This window comes from Alligator mississippiensis, chromosome 1 (assembly GCF_030867095.1).
Source record: "Alligator mississippiensis isolate rAllMis1 chromosome 1, rAllMis1, whole genome shotgun sequence".
Classification (NCBI taxonomy): domain Eukaryota; kingdom Metazoa; phylum Chordata; order Crocodylia; family Alligatoridae; genus Alligator; species Alligator mississippiensis.
Window position 1 is genome coordinate 3,371,711 of NC_081824.1, and position 14,570 is coordinate 3,386,280.

Sequence of the window (14,570 nt, forward strand, 5' to 3'; positions counted from 1 at the left end):
TATTCAATCCCCCTCGGTCTTCTCTTCTGCAGACTCAATCAGCCCATTTCCCTCAGCCTCTCCTCACCAGTCCTGTCCCCCAGCCCCGCAACCATTTTCCATGCCCTCCGTCGAGCTGTCTCCACCTTGACCACATCCTGTCTGTAGTTTGGGAGGTGGGGGCAAAACTGGACGCAGGGCTCCACGTAAAGGAGTCACGGTGCGACCTATCTACAGGAGCGTGTTATATGCAAGAAAATATGACAGTCCTTTAAAGAGACACTCACCTGCTTCTCTTGCAGGCAGGACCTGGCCACGCTGCTTACGCCGAGAGGACGCGCCGGACCCGGAGGGGTTCGCTGCGGCTGCGGGGCTTGCTCTGGGGGTGGAGGACAGCATCTCGCTGCCTCCCATCTCCGCGGCTCTGCAGCCCTGGATCCTCGGGGCACGACCACGGTGGGAGCAAGCACCCCGACGTGGAACCGTGTATCGTGCCACCGAGGGCCAAACCCAGAGGCCGGGCTGCAGCCCTGCAGAGAAGGACCGGGCTCAACCAAACCAGCCCGCGGACCTGCAGAGGTCACGTCTGATCCAACCCCTGCCTGGGCCAGGATCCGCCCCGCGCGAAACCAGCCCAGACAAACCCATTTTGTGCAAAATTATAGTCAACACCGGGCGTCGCACCCCTTCCCTATTAAAGCAGGGGGGCCACGGCAGGCAACGTCCGGCCGCTGCAAACGGGGTTCATAGACACAGAGGAAGCCGACCCCCCCAGTCACCCCTCTCGGGACCCCAGGGATGGGGAAAGGGCAGCTGCTGCTTTCTTCTTTTTCAGCTTGTTTTCTTTGTTTTTATTTTTTCTTTTTTTTTTTTTGCACCCATTTCGCAGCTGGGCAAACTGAGGCCCGGCGGTTTTTTTTTTTTTTGTTTTTTTTTTGTTTTGTTTTTTGCAACGCCGCTTCCTCCTGCGCCGGGCGCTCCTCCCCTTCCCCGCGCGCATGCGCAGGGCGGGTATTTTGACCGCCGCGGCCGCCGTAGCGCTTGGCGCGCGCGGGTTCAAACCGCAACGGCGCGGCCGGGAGCAGGGGACACGCACGCGGGCACGGGGATGGACATGGAGAGCCGGCGGACACCCGACGGGCGCGGCCAGAGGAGGAAGGCCGGTGAGCTGCTGCTGCAGAGACATTTCTTTGCAAAAACCATGAAAGTTTGCAAAGAACTTTCCTTGCAAAAGCCAGGAAAGCTTGCAGAGACATTTTCTTGAGCAAAAACCATGGAAGTTTGCAAAGAACTTTCCTTGCAAAAGCCAGGAAAGTTTGCAGAGACATTTTCTTGAGCAAAAACCGTGGAAGTTTGCAAAGAAATTTCTTTGCAAAAGCCAGGAAAGTTTGCAGAGACATTTTCTTGAGCAAAAACCATGGAAGTTTGCAAAGAACTTTCCTTGCAAAAGCCAGGAAAGCTTGCAGAGACATTTTCTTGAGCAAAAAAGGTGCAAGTTTGCAAAGAAATTTCCTTGCAAAAGCCAGGAAAGCTTGCAGAGACATTTTCTTGAGCAAAAACCATGAAAGTTTGCAAAGAAATTTCCTTGGAAAAACCATGGAAGCTGGCAAAGACATTTCTTTGCAAAAATGTTTGCAAAAAACCCTGAAAGAGATTTCTTTGCAAATTTTTTTTTTTTGCAACCCCCTCCCCCCCCCCAAAAAAAAACCGTGAAAGCTTGCAAAGACATTTCTTTTGCAAAAGAATGGGGTTTTTTTTGCAAAAAGCTCCCCTCTGCGGTGAGCCCCGACGGGTTGAGGAGCACGTTTGTTACCGCGAGGGACCGCCTTGTCCTTCGGCTCTGGGGAGAGCGAGGTATCTGGGGAGCCCCGGGTGGATTTGCCTGGAAGACAAGGAACTGTCTGAGGATGCCTGGCGAGGAGAGGAGGAGGGAAATGGGCTGATTTAGTCTCCAGAAGAGAAGACCGAGGGGGATTGAATAGCAGCCTTCACCTCCCTGCAGGGGGGCTGCAAAGAGGATGGAGCTGGGCTGTTCTCAGTGGGGGCAGATGAACAAGGAGCAATGGGCGCAAGCTGCACCAAGGGACATTGAGGTTGGATATTAGGAAAAACTTGCCCCTTAGCAGGGTGGAGAGGCAGTAAAACAGGCTCCCCAGAGAGGTGGTGGCGTCTCCATCCTTGGAGGTGTTGAAGGCCCGGGTAGACAAAGCCCTGGCTGGGATGATGCAGTTGGGGCTGGTCCCTGGAGCTAGATGTGACCCCCTGAGGTCCCTTCCACCCTCCTTGTCTATGACGGTCAAGACCTTGGTGGCGGGGGAAACCCTGCAGCCCATTGCCCCTCTTCCCTACAGGCCTCCACGTTCATTTGTCACTGGGGGGAAAAGTTGCAGTTGCAATAAGGGCGCCGAGAGCCCCCGATGGGAAGGGCAGGAGGCGCGCGGGGATGTCGCCCTCGGTTCATGTTGTTTGCTTCTTGTTTGCAGACGCGGGGCCGTCTTCTGTCGTTATCCCGGCCTCCCCCTTCATGCAGAAGCTCGGGTATGGAACCGGGGTGAACGTGTATCTCATGAGAAGGTATGGGCACGGCCGCGGGCACGGGCAGGACCCGTGCTGGGACGTGGGTTTTTGTCTTTTGTTTTGTTTTTTCCAGAAAGGTTTTCTTTTAAGCTGCCTCTGCCGGTAAGTTTACTCCTGTGACTCGGGAACCGAGGTCTAGCTACAGGATAGACGCACACAGTGGCAATGAGCTATTCCCCGTCTGGTCTAAACAGAACATATTAAACATAAAAATAAGTAACCTAAGCTGCTCAAAAGAGTCCAGTTTTGTAGCTGCTGCATCTTTGCAGCGGTTTGCTCTTTCTTCCCACTGCTGATCTGTACATACAGCATCAGGTTCGTGACGAACGCTCCTAACCCGCTTGCGATGGGTCTTCAGTGAACGCTGAAGGTTTCATCCGGCGGATGCTGCATTTTCTGTGTCCCCTTCTTGTACAGATCTCCTAAAGGCTTGTCCCGTTCCCCCTGGGCCGTGAAGAAAATAAATCCCAAGTGTAACACCAAGCAGCAAAATATATACCAGGAGAGGCTGAACGAAGAGGCCAAGATCCTGAAACACCTGCAGCACCCGAACATCGTGGGTAAGCCTTGTGCGCAGCTGACAAGTCTCGATTGCTGGGCGTGATTGTGGGAGCTGGAAGGCGTATCGAGAGCGTGGGGCTGCGCCCGTGTGAACGGTGGTTGGCAGGTTGAGGGCACGTGCAAGCCATGGGAAGCAAGTACCAATTTTCTGCCCGTCCCTGGATCCCTTTCAGTTCGCCAGCCGGGGTGGTACCCAGCTGCCTCGTTCCCCTTCTCCCTGCATTTCCGACAGGCCTATTTGATGCACAAAGCACGTGAACCCGTGCAGAAATGGTTGGCTGTCCCCCTCTGTTTATTCGAGGGGGCCAGCAGAGTTCGTGTAAAAACTATTGTAAAAACGCTAATGTAAAAACAGGGACAGGAGTGCGGGGTCCTCCAAAGTGTCGGGCGGGGGGGGGTGCCCGTGCAATGCACCAGACACACCCGTGGAGATGGCTCCGTGGAAGAGCCTCCAGCTGAGCCAGGTTCCCAGTGGCTCGTGTGATGGGATCCCCGCACGCAGCGTCTCGGACAGGACCCTGCTTTGTTAATACAGGGAGGAAGGATCCGTATCGCAGGGCACCTCCAAGTGAGTCAGTCGCTCTTGGTTTGGAGGCAGGAACCGACCTGTTAATCAGTTGGTCCCGTAACCTACAAGCTAATTGGACCCCATGCGCCAGATGAGTGGCATGGTCCCCGTTTGCTGGGAGTGGGTCCTGGGAGCCCAGCACCACCCCCTTGCGAGCCAGGATTGGGCCCTGGGGATATAGCACAACTGTCTCCCACCCCCTGTGCCAGGATTGCATCCCGGGGGTCTGGCGCTGCCCCCTTGCACAGGGATTGGGGTCCAGGGGGCCTGGCGCCACCTCTTCCCACCCTCTGTGCATCGGGGACGGGAGTCATAGTTAGTTTTCAAAACGCTCCACAGGTGTTAATGGCCTTCCAACCCTTTTACTAGTCTTGACAAGCCGCTAATTAAGCTAGCCTTTCTTCAGCGATTCTCCTAGTTATATAGCTCCTATTTTGTAGCCCTACAGACTGGTGGGGGGGGTTTACTCTAGCTAAAAACATTAACTCGGGTGTGGAAGTAACTATCAGCGACACATTGGATGCGCTGCCAAGATGCTCAACAGGCTAGATTTTGTTTTATGAGTCGGAAAGAGAGATGCACATTTAACTTTTAATTAATGCAAGACTAATGAAACGGGCATCCTTCGATTTTAATTTTTTGCCTAGTTTATTGTGTCCGTGCATAATGGGAAATGAATGCGCGTTCCAGTAAGGTTATATTTGCTTTTGTTTCAAACTTTAAATGGGATAATATAGCCCTAGGCCCCTAGCATATTATTAAAGCATCTAATTTATTTTTAAATGGAGATGAGAGAGACTAGAGAAATGACCTTTTCAGCCTCCGCAAGAGAAGGTTGAGAGGCGACCTTGTGGCTGCCTATAAGTTCATCACGGGGGCACAGAAGGGAATTGGTGAGGATTTATTCACCAAGGCACCCCCGGGGGTTACAAGAAATAATGGCCACAAGCTAGCAGAGAGCAGATTTAGACTGGACATTAGGAAGAACTTCTTCACAGTTCGAGTGGCCAAGGTCTGGAACGGGCTCCCAAGGGAGGTGGTGCTCTCCCCTGCCCTGGGGGTCTTCAAGAGGAGGTTAGATGAGTATCTAGCTGGGGTCATCTAGACCCAGCACTCTTTCCTGCTTATGCAGGGGGTCGGACTCGATGATCTATTGAGGTCCCTTCCGACCCTAACATCTATGAATCTATGAATGTGTTGTGTTTATAGGATGATGTATTGCACCATCTGTACCCCCTTCCCCCTCCCGCATCAAAATCCTAGATCTGCCTTTGATAACTGTCACCTTGCGAGAGCTAGGAAGCATTATAGCAATCGCTGTACTTGATCGGTGAGGCGTTTTGTGGTTCGTGGATGCGCAGTTGGAGATCCACGTACGATGGTTGTCATTTACAGCCTCCTATCAGGTCGGGCTTTCGAGTGCACGTGTAAACGGTGCTCCCACCAACGCTGCCTGTTTTGCTGTCCTCACCAAATGAAATCTCTTGGACTGTTTCAAGGCTACCGTGCGTTTGCTGAGGCCAGTGATGGGAGCATGTGTCTGGCGATGGAGTATGGGGGAGAGAAATCTCTCAACGACTTAATCGAAGAGCGAAACGACAAGAACCTGGGCCCTTTCCCTGCCGCTACCATTCTCCAAGTTGCCCTGAACATGGCCAGGGGGCTGAAGGTAGGTCCGTAGCCCTGTTAGCCATTCCCCTGCATAGCCGTATGCACGGCAGGACCCTGCCCTGGTGTTGGCTGACCGCGAGCAGGCCCGTTGCATGCTCCTTAACGTAGCAAATGGCTTTTGTTATAACCAAATAAACCAAGCCCCGTGTTGCGCAGCCGTGCAGAACAACAGGACACAACCCGGTCCTGCCTCGGGGAGTTCACCATCTAGATTGCAATGCGACTTAACTTTCAGTCATGACGTTCAGCCAGCTTCCCTGCATCTCTGGTCCTTTGGGAGCCTTTTCTCCTCTGCTAGCCTGGGACGTGTGCCCTGGCTTCCACGTCCACTCCTTGGCTTCAAGGTCTGGCAGCAGTGGAGCTAGCGGGTGGGTGGTCAAAAAACCGTGGAGCCCAAAGGAGCTGGTGCCAAGCATGTTGTAGCAGCAGCCTGAGAAGGTTAGCTTGCCACGAAAGGGGCCCTTTCCAGGATGGGTGGACCAAGACTGGAGAGGGGAAGGGAGGTTTCCAACTGAGGCAGAAGGGGAGCAGCGTTTCCTCATCTGTCCTTCAGTTTAGCACGAGATGCTTCAGTCAGATCGGCCTCTTGCAGCAGCCCTACTGGCATCGTCGCTCCTCTCCCAGCCTGCTCCTCGCACGCTGGTCCCCTGCCGCCGGCAAGCATGTTTCATCGCTAACGAAAGGACAAACCAGCCAAACTCGGTGCCTGTGTTGCCGTCTCTCTAATCAGGCCAGTTCATGCTAGAGCGGGTCCTATCCAAACACTGTCCTCGGCCATAATTTGGGGCAGCTGTGTGAGGATATGGCTTATTGTTGCCTGCACGGATGGGAAGGCGTTGATTCGCACACAAAAATGTGTTGGCTGAGGTCTTGACGGGACCTCCGGCCTCGCTCCTAATGCCCACGTAGAGCTGTGCCTTCGGCGGTAAAAACCGAACGCACGGCTCCCCTAGCCACGGCAGCAAGATATCGCAAGACTTGGCGCAGAGGATTTGTTAGGTGCATCCTTCGTGCTAGCTCGGCGACTCTCAGCCAGCGTGCCTGGCTGCGGTTGTGCGACGAGGTCGCCTGGGTACTTTTAGGAATGGGCGAGATGATGCATTTGTCTGGGATGGGGATGATCCTTTCTCGGGCAGGGGGTTGGACTAGGTGTGACCTCCCGGACGTCCCTTCCAGCTCGATGTCTCTGATCCTCATTCTCGAATGAACACTGCTCCTCTCTCTCTCTGCCTCCTAGTATCTGCATAACGATAAGAAGTTGCTTCACGGAGACATCAAGTCTTCAAACGTTGTCATCAAAGGCGACTTCGAGGCCATCAAGATCTGCGACGTGGGGGTGTCCCTGCCCCTGGATGAGAACATGACCGGTACGTGGGGCTGCGGGCTCAGGGGGCACGTGAGTGATTTAGAGATCGCCGTAGCTGCCAATGCGGGGTCCAGGACCACAGAGCAGTCTGTCCTCTCCTCCAAGGGAGAGACCAAAGAGGCCAGGCCTGCTCTGTTTAGAAAAGAGACACGTGAGGGGGGAACATAAGAAAGGCTTACTAAACGGTGAAGAGAAAGTCAGTAGGGATTTATTATTGGCTGAATCTCACCGGACAACTAGGGCTTGCCAAATTACACGAGCAGGCCATAAGTTTTTAAAACTAACACCAGGCAGTTCTTGTCCGCACAGCGGGTCATTAAAGCGGAGCTCATGGCCACCAGATGTGGTGGGAGCTGAGAGAGTTCAGCCAGTTTCCCAAAGGGCTTGGGCCTGTTCTTGGAGGAAAGGGGCATCGGCTGCTATTGAGCACAGGAGCCAAGGGCACGGCCTCTGCATCGGCCCCCAGCATTGGAAGTGCAGGCAGGTGTGGAGGAAGGAACAGGGGAAAAGCCCTGCTCACACCCAGTTCACTCCCCTGTCCAGCTTCCACTCTGCCGCTGTGTGACACAGGACATTGGGCACGACGGACCCGTGGCCCGATCCAGTACATGCCGGTCCTTAATGCTCTTAAGAAAGAGGATTTTGACCGGCCAAAGCCAGGCAGCTTGCAGTCTGCATTGAGGGGAGAGGGGTCTTTGAGAGCCTGCATCCGGCTCAGAGCTTGCAAGCCTGCAATTCCCTCTCAGTAGGGATTTACTGCAGTGTGGAAGCACACCTTTTACACCAGCCGAGTGCTGTCCTTCGCCCCAGAGCTGGCAGCTTGTGGGGGTTATAATCACGAAGCACCTTGGGTCCTCTCCAGGGAACGGCATTGCATAATTGCAAGCAACATCGCGGTGACCCCACATGGCCCTCCTTGCACGTCTATGCTCACTACCATCCGCAGCAGTCCCGTGAGACTCGCGTTAGCGTGTCGTGGCAGTGGCCCCCCTCTCCCACGCCCGAGAGTTCAGGACGTCGACCTTCTTTCCCTAGCCCTGGAGGCAAGCTGCACATACTCCACTTAAACAAGAAGCAGATGTCTAGCAGCCCGTTGGCTTCGGCAGCCAAGGCAGGAACGTGTTTAAGTTAGTTAACAGCTCGCTCTTCCAGGCCACTTCTGTTCCCGGGGACCTGGGCTCGCAGTGCATCGATGTTTTGCAAACCTGCTCTCTAGGTCTTTCTTTTTTTATTAGTAACTTATTACAGGAAGAGGGAGCGAAGCCGCGGCGGTACCCCAATGAGATGCGTGGCTTGCCCTGGAGAGGCAGCTAGGGTCTGGGCAGCACCCGGCGTTCCCTCGTTCAGTGCGCCGTGCGTTTTTTGGGACTCCCGTGAATTGGGAACGTCTCCGAGGCCTTTAATACAAATGTGCATCGGCGAGTAATGGATTGCTGCTTTAAGGGAGGCAAAACTGTTCTTTGTAGCAAAGCAGGTCTCCTCTGCTGATGTATTCCTGCCTCTGCCTTTGCCCCTTTCAGGGAGCCCTTGTGAACGGCGCCAGGCACAAACAGCATCTGGGGTTGGGGTGATGACCAGCACCGTGGAGAGCAGGTGCTGCATCCTCGAAAGGTGCAGGATGCCCCTGGTGAGGAGCAGCCCTCACCTTGCACGTGCGTCCAGCCCCTAAAGCATGCAGGTTTTCTGCTGCTTGGGTGGCGCGTGGTGTTGGAGAAGACCAGGTACTAAACTTGAAAGGGCTAAGAACAGGCCACCAGGTCATCCCCAGGACAAAGACTTTGATCCTGGGGTGTTGCAGACCTACGAGCCCGTTGCCCCACTTCAAGTCCCCGTGAACGATGGGAGATATAACGCCCTGTCCTCCTTCCAGCTTCCAAGGGCAAGCTGAGTTCTCGACACCCGGGACAATCGGAGCAGGGATAACCCTTGCTTGAGTTTTTCCTAATGTTGAGCCTGAAACAGTCTTCCAGGGGTTTGCGGCCATTACTCCTGGTTTTCCCCAAGGGTGCCTTGGTGAACAGTTGTTCGCCGAGCCCCTGTTATAGCGGTCCGCTGCTACCACGGCCCCTCTCAGCCCATTCTTGTCTGGGGAGAGACAGTCCATTAATAAATCCCCAGTGACTTTTTCTTTGTTTAGACTTTTGTAAAGCCTTCTCATGCCCCTTCAAACATCTCTTTTTCTAACCTGCCAAGGCTTGACCTCTTTAGTCTCTCCACTCATCCTAGTTGCCCGTCTCTGCGCCTTCTTTACCGCTCTTTGTCCTTTTGGAGGTGCGGGGACCACGGCTGGACACAGGATTCAAGCTGCGGTTGTGCCATGGATTAATAAAGGGGCACAAAGATGCTTTCAGTTTAGTTCACAATCCCTGTCTTCATAACCCCTAACATCATGCTTGCCTTTTTGACAGCTGCTGGGCACAGACTTGATGTTTTTAGTGAACTGTCCCAGATGTTTCCTGCGTGATCATAGCTCGTGTAGAGCCCGTCACGGTGTAGGCGGCGTTGGGGTTAGTCCTGTGTGATGTTCTACGGTGGTACACGGGCTTCTCCCTGCCGCTGCAACACGGGGAGTTTTCGGCAGGACGTGGCCAAGATGTTAACGAAGTCGTGGCTTTGGGGCACGGCCAGGCCCTGAGCTGGACTCTCGGTGCTTTGCCATGCACATCATCGTTGGGCCTTATCCAGCCTGGGATCAAAGATGTATTTTTAACCACCTAACACGTGCTCCGTGATGTGTTGAAGTGCCCGTGTGGACAAGTGCAAGAGGGGGCTGTTTGGCATGCGTTGGCTCCATGCGACAGCCACGCACGCAAGCCCCTGCCATGCCTATCCCTGCCTTGCACCGTTTCTCTCGCAGCCACGGCATTAATCTCGTGTCCTTTCCTTTCAGTGAGCGACCCGGAGGCACGCTACATCGGCACGGAGCCGTGGAAGCCCAAGGAAGCCCTGGAGGAGGACGGCGTGATCACCGACAAGGCCGACATCTTTGCCTTCGGGCTGACCCTATGGGAGATGATGACCCTTTCGGTGCCGCACGTGAATCTGCTCATGCAGGACGACGACGAGGAGGAAGGTTGGCTGGCCTCCTTTCCCCTCTTTACCCAGTCCTTCTTGCAGGGGCTTGCACTCTGCCGTGCTGCAGGTAGCTGGGGCGGGGGGTGTTAATACAAAACCAGTGAAGCCGGGAGCAATTCGGGCCTTGCTTTTTCCACGGCTAGAAACATTGTGAGACTCTTCAGTCTTTTGCCATCCTCCCGATGCAGCTCCTCGCCAAGGGGAAAATAGCCCAGACCTCATCTGCTCGCTGATTTTAACAGTGGGGTGAGGCCAGTCCCTTTTCCCAGCATCGCCTTTCTTCCCTTGAAATGCGCTGCAGCCTTCAAAGCTACCCCGGGGCTTTCTGCAAAACACGTGCCTGGCTGCGGCCCTCCATGTTGTTGCAGGTGGCTGGGCGGCTTCAAAGTTTATTTGGCTTTGGAAAGCCAAACGAGGAGCCGATAAACGCTCCTAATTAATCATCCCAGGGGCTGACGTCCTCCGCAGGCTCGTCAAACAGCTGGAGAGCATTTTCCTCAAATTCCCGTCAACACCATTCCAGCCCTGCAGCGGAGACCGCATCGAAGCACGCTCGCGACGGTGCCTTGGTTGTGGTCGAGGAAGCGGCGAGCTAGATGCCGTACAGCTAAGCGATGCTCAGCTGTTCGACTCGAGGCCTCCCGTCATATTTCAGGATTCAGCAGCCCCCCACTTAAAGTGGGGTGTCCCCTCAGAAGGATCTTGCGTGGCAGGGCATCCTGGGAGCATTGGGGAGGGGAGCCTTCAGGTCGGCTTGTCCCCCACCCCTCCCGGGCTCCCAGGAGGGCCCGTGGGGATGGGTGCACCGGGGTATTACTCGGTCAAGGGACACAGAGGCGACTGGTGTGTGGAGGAGCCAGCACGTCGCTCCTTGCATGGGGGCTGGGCGCTGCGGTGCCCTTCGAGGGGTCTCGTGGCACCCCAGGGTGCCGAGTTCAGTGAGACAACAGGACCTCCAAAGAAGTCTCTTTAGTAAGTCCAGGCAAAGCGTGGGGCAAAGCAGGCCGTAGCTGGGAAAGCTCGCGTCTCCCTGAACGGGCAGGTCTCTGCCTGGCTTCAGACGGCTGCAGGCAGCGATCTCTCTTGGCCGGATAAGTCGGAGCGCGAGCCTTCTGTCCCTGTTCAGCCTGAATAATTTAGTATTGATAGTTGTTATCAGTATCCGCACACATGAGGGATAGCAATAGACCCCGAAGAGGATCAGTCTGGGCACAGCAGCAGTGTCGGGTGGACCAGGCCCCCCGCCAGCCGCATCTCGGTAGGCTCGGACCGTTGCTCGTCTAGCTCGAGGACCGGCGCAGGCCAGGCAGCGACTGCTAATCCGCACGTCCCAGTGTGGCTTCTGGGCTGGAACGGAGCTGGTCGAGGCCAGATGTACGGTGGGAAGTCCCTCTTCCCCGCTAGCAGAAGCAGCGAAGCATGCGGTTCCAGAAGGAATAATCCGGCTCGGTTTATTTTTCAATCGTGCCTTTGATTAATAGGGAAAACTCCAGCTGGAATCGGGACCTGGCGAGGTCTGGGGTGACATTGCCACCGCCTTCACGATGTAAATGAAATGGGGAAGGGACAGATCAGGATTTAACCTTTGGAAATATGTCAGGCTCGCTAAAGACCTAAGCAAGCCATGCAGCTGTGTGACCCCGGGGGCTACTGTCCCACAGCAAACGCAGCCCGATGGCTTGTATCTAGGGAGGGTTTTGCATGTGTGCCCGGACAGGCAGCCCTCGGCGCTGCTCCCCGGGGGCCTGAAAGCAAACGCTCGATTCCAGCGTCAAGCAGTAGCTTGCGAATGCAAAGGCGAGCGAGGCAGCCCCGGGAGCACGGGCCTAGCCGTGCCCGGAGCGCTCCCCTAACGAGGAGGGAAGCTCCTTTTCTCTCTCGCTGCACAGAGCAGGATGCCGACCGATGGCTTGAAGTTGCAGCAAAGCAGGTTTCGACTGGGTCTCCGGGGGGGGCACATCTGCACTGTTGGAGCAGGGAGGACATGTACCCTTCGTCACTGGAGGTGGCAAGGAGAGACACTGGTTGGGGTTGATCTAGGTGCAGCGATGCTTGTGCTACTGCAGGGGTTTTCCTGGCTTCTGGGCTTTGCTTGTTGCCGCTTGGGGCCAGGAGGAGTTTTTCCTGCACTGGGGGTTTTTATTCACCTTCAGAGACATTGGCTGCAGCCCAGGCTGGATGGGGACTGGGCTGTGCCAATGCTGCTGGGAAGACATACTCGACTCTGGAGGGTCTTGCCCCTGCACTCAGGGTCAGACTGATGCTGTATTTGGGGTCAGGAAGGATTTCCCCCCTTGTCAGACTGGTATAGATGTGTGTGTGGGGGGGTCTTTGTCTAGCAGGGGGCCACAGCCTCTGCCTGTGATCTCTCGAGTGTACGTTAGCACCCTTTGCAGCAGCAGGATGCCAGCCGCCGCGTCCCCCTGCTTTCCCTGGGGCAGGGGTGATGTCTGGTGCTGTCAGGGGTGACTTGTTTTGCGAAGAGGTCTGACACTGGGTTTGTGCGGGATGGTTTGGGCAGGGCTGATCCAGCACCGGGCAGGGGTTGGGCGAGATGTGACCCCCACGGCTCTCGGACTTGGAGGTGTTGGGTGTGCTCATGGTCGCTAAGTCAGCTACGCAGGCCAAGGCTCTGGACCCACGTAGCTTCTCAAAGGGAGTCGGTGGGTCTGACCCTCGTCCCTACCCTTCAAAGCACCCAGGAACGGCACATGCCAAGGGCTGGGGAGGGGATGCGCGACTCGCCCTGTCCCTGCCACTGATTAGTTCTCCGCTTCCTTGGCCAGACGAGTCTTTCGACGAAGACGACTTCGACGAGGACGCGTACTACGCCGCCCTGGGGACCAGGCCGCCCCTCAACATGGAGGAACTGGACCCGTCCTATCAGCACGCCATCGAGCTGTTCTCCGTCTGCACCAGCGAGGAGCCGGCGAAGCGCCCCTCCGCGGCTCATATCGTCACCATCTTGGAGGCCGGCGCGCAGCAGCCGTGACCGCCCGAGATTCGCCTGCGGCCCGGAGGCTTCTGCACGTCGGTTTTGGGTTCCCCGTGTATCCTACGCAGGGATCTGGTGTAATTTAAGGGGTTTCTTGAGATAGCGGAGACTTGCCAGGCAAATGGCATTGCTAGAACTTCCAATTGCTGCAAGTCTCCTCCTTCCCGCGTCTCGTGTTTAGAGCAGTCCACATCCTTAGAGAATTCCTCTAGCAATTGTCTCTGTCCCATAGCTTCAAACCAGCTGGCGACCAATTCCCCAGCCCTGCGAGCCACGGCCGCATCCTGCGGGCAGGGTTGATCTGCGGGTGCAGCCGGCACTGCGCTGGCCCCGCTCGCCAGATCCGGCTGCAAGCAACCCTCCATGTCAGCCCAACCGAGCCCACGCGCTGGATACAGCCGTGGCCCAACCCTGCGTCGCCTGGCCCCCGGGACTGCCCGTGCCTCTGGGATTTTGGCATGGGGGGAGCAGCAGCCGTGTTTATTGCTGTGGCTTCCGGAGCTGGAGGCTGAAAGCCACGGCTTTAAACAAATACCGAGCAGCTGGGAAGCACTAATGCTAGTCCTGGAGGAACGGGGATTGGTAAACGCCTGGCTTGTGAGCCAAGCAGTCTTCCAGCCATGCAGAAAACCTCATACGTCGCAGGCTCCCTATAAACCTTCTCCCAGCTAGTGCTTCTGACTGGCACGTCGGGCCCTTGTTCCATGTAGGATAATAGTTTAGTATTTATATATTTCCCCTTCTCCCAGCTGGTTTTGTTTGTTTAACTCTGTCATTGTTTTCCTGTAGCTTGTCTTCTAACACAGTAAACCGTGTTTTGGAGCCATGACTCGAGTGCAATAACTCTCCGGCTGAGTGTGGTGTGACATCTCGGCAACGCTTCGTGCAGTCCGCGCTTACGGTGCCTGTTCATGCTTAAGGATCGGGCTGGGAGGGACCTCAGGCACCCCTGTGGTCCAGCTCGCCGCTCAAGGCACCGTCGCCCCTGTCCAAACCGCCCTAGACAAGTGTTTGTCTAATCCAGGAGTGGGTAAAATATGCCCCACGGGCTGTGTTCAGCCCCTGAATACGTTTTGGGTAGATGGCCCTAGCACGAGTGCTGGCGGCGAGGGAGAGGCAGCGCCTGGCCATGCGCCGGCTCCAGCCAAACCCCGTCCCACCCTGGCTGATCCCCTCCCCAGGGGCCAGAGCCGGCGCAGCCGCAGCTTGAACCCACACGCGGCCACGGGGAGCCAGAGCCGGGCACGTGGCATGGGGCCAGGCATAGCTCGTGGGCGCAGGTACAGATAAAAGGTCGCCTGAGCCCCACCAGCACCTGCTTTTGGAGAGGGCTGGGAACCCCTGGCTGCGGGTCCAAGGAGTGTGCCGTAGGTGCCTGGAGGGCAGACGTGGGGCATATGGGGCGCCTGGCGGAGCTGTGGGGAGGAGCTCGCGCTCCTGCTCTGGCACCCTCAACAACTGGTTGAGCAGCCCTCCAGCCCAAATAATTGCCCACCCCTGGTCTAACTCATTTTAAAGCAATTTTGCAAACAGCCCCGGTGCGTGGCTACTAAGTAGTGGTTCTAACAGGTCCTGAAGAGCAAAACCCTGGTTGAAGCGGCTGCAGCATAACGTCCAAGGAGCTTTCCTGGCAGCGTGCCTTCAGTGGGAATCTGCAAACCGGCTGCTTGCAGCCCTCCGTGATGCGGGTGTAATCCAACTGGCACGTCTACGGCTGCCAAGCCCTGGGGACTGGCCAGTGGAGAGGGCAGTCGCTGGCACAGGATGGCCTGGCTCAC

The 14,570-nt window shown here is 56.0% G+C and overlaps 1 protein-coding gene across 1 annotated transcript; it reads left to right on the forward strand.

The window, feature by feature from the left end:
• Positions 1-1,014: 1,014 nt before the first annotated feature.
• Positions 1,015-13,614, forward strand: PBK (PDZ binding kinase). The gene is made up of 7 exons (XM_019493220.2): positions 1,015-1,142; positions 2,463-2,553; positions 2,974-3,116; positions 5,185-5,354; positions 6,594-6,723; positions 9,613-9,795; positions 12,584-13,614. Exons 1-7 carry the CDS (start codon positions 1,088-1,090, stop codon positions 12,787-12,789), a joined length of 978 nt encoding a protein of 325 aa, XP_019348765.1. The 5' UTR covers positions 1,015-1,087; the 3' UTR covers positions 12,790-13,614.
• Positions 13,615-14,570: the final 956 nt, after the last annotated feature.

Excerpts from the sequence above, each read along its gene's own strand:
- PBK (XM_019493220.2), top strand. The coding sequence starts at position 1,088 with ATGGACATGGAGAGCCGGCGGACACCCGACGGGCGCGGCCAGAGGAGG. Across the intron at positions 6,724-9,612 it reads CCTGGATGAGAACATGACCG|TGAGCGACCCGGAGGCACGC; the intron begins GTACGTGGGGCT and ends CTTTCCTTTCAG. Across the intron at positions 9,796-12,583 it reads GGACGACGACGAGGAGGAAG|ACGAGTCTTTCGACGAAGAC; the intron begins GTTGGCTGGCCT and ends TTCCTTGGCCAG.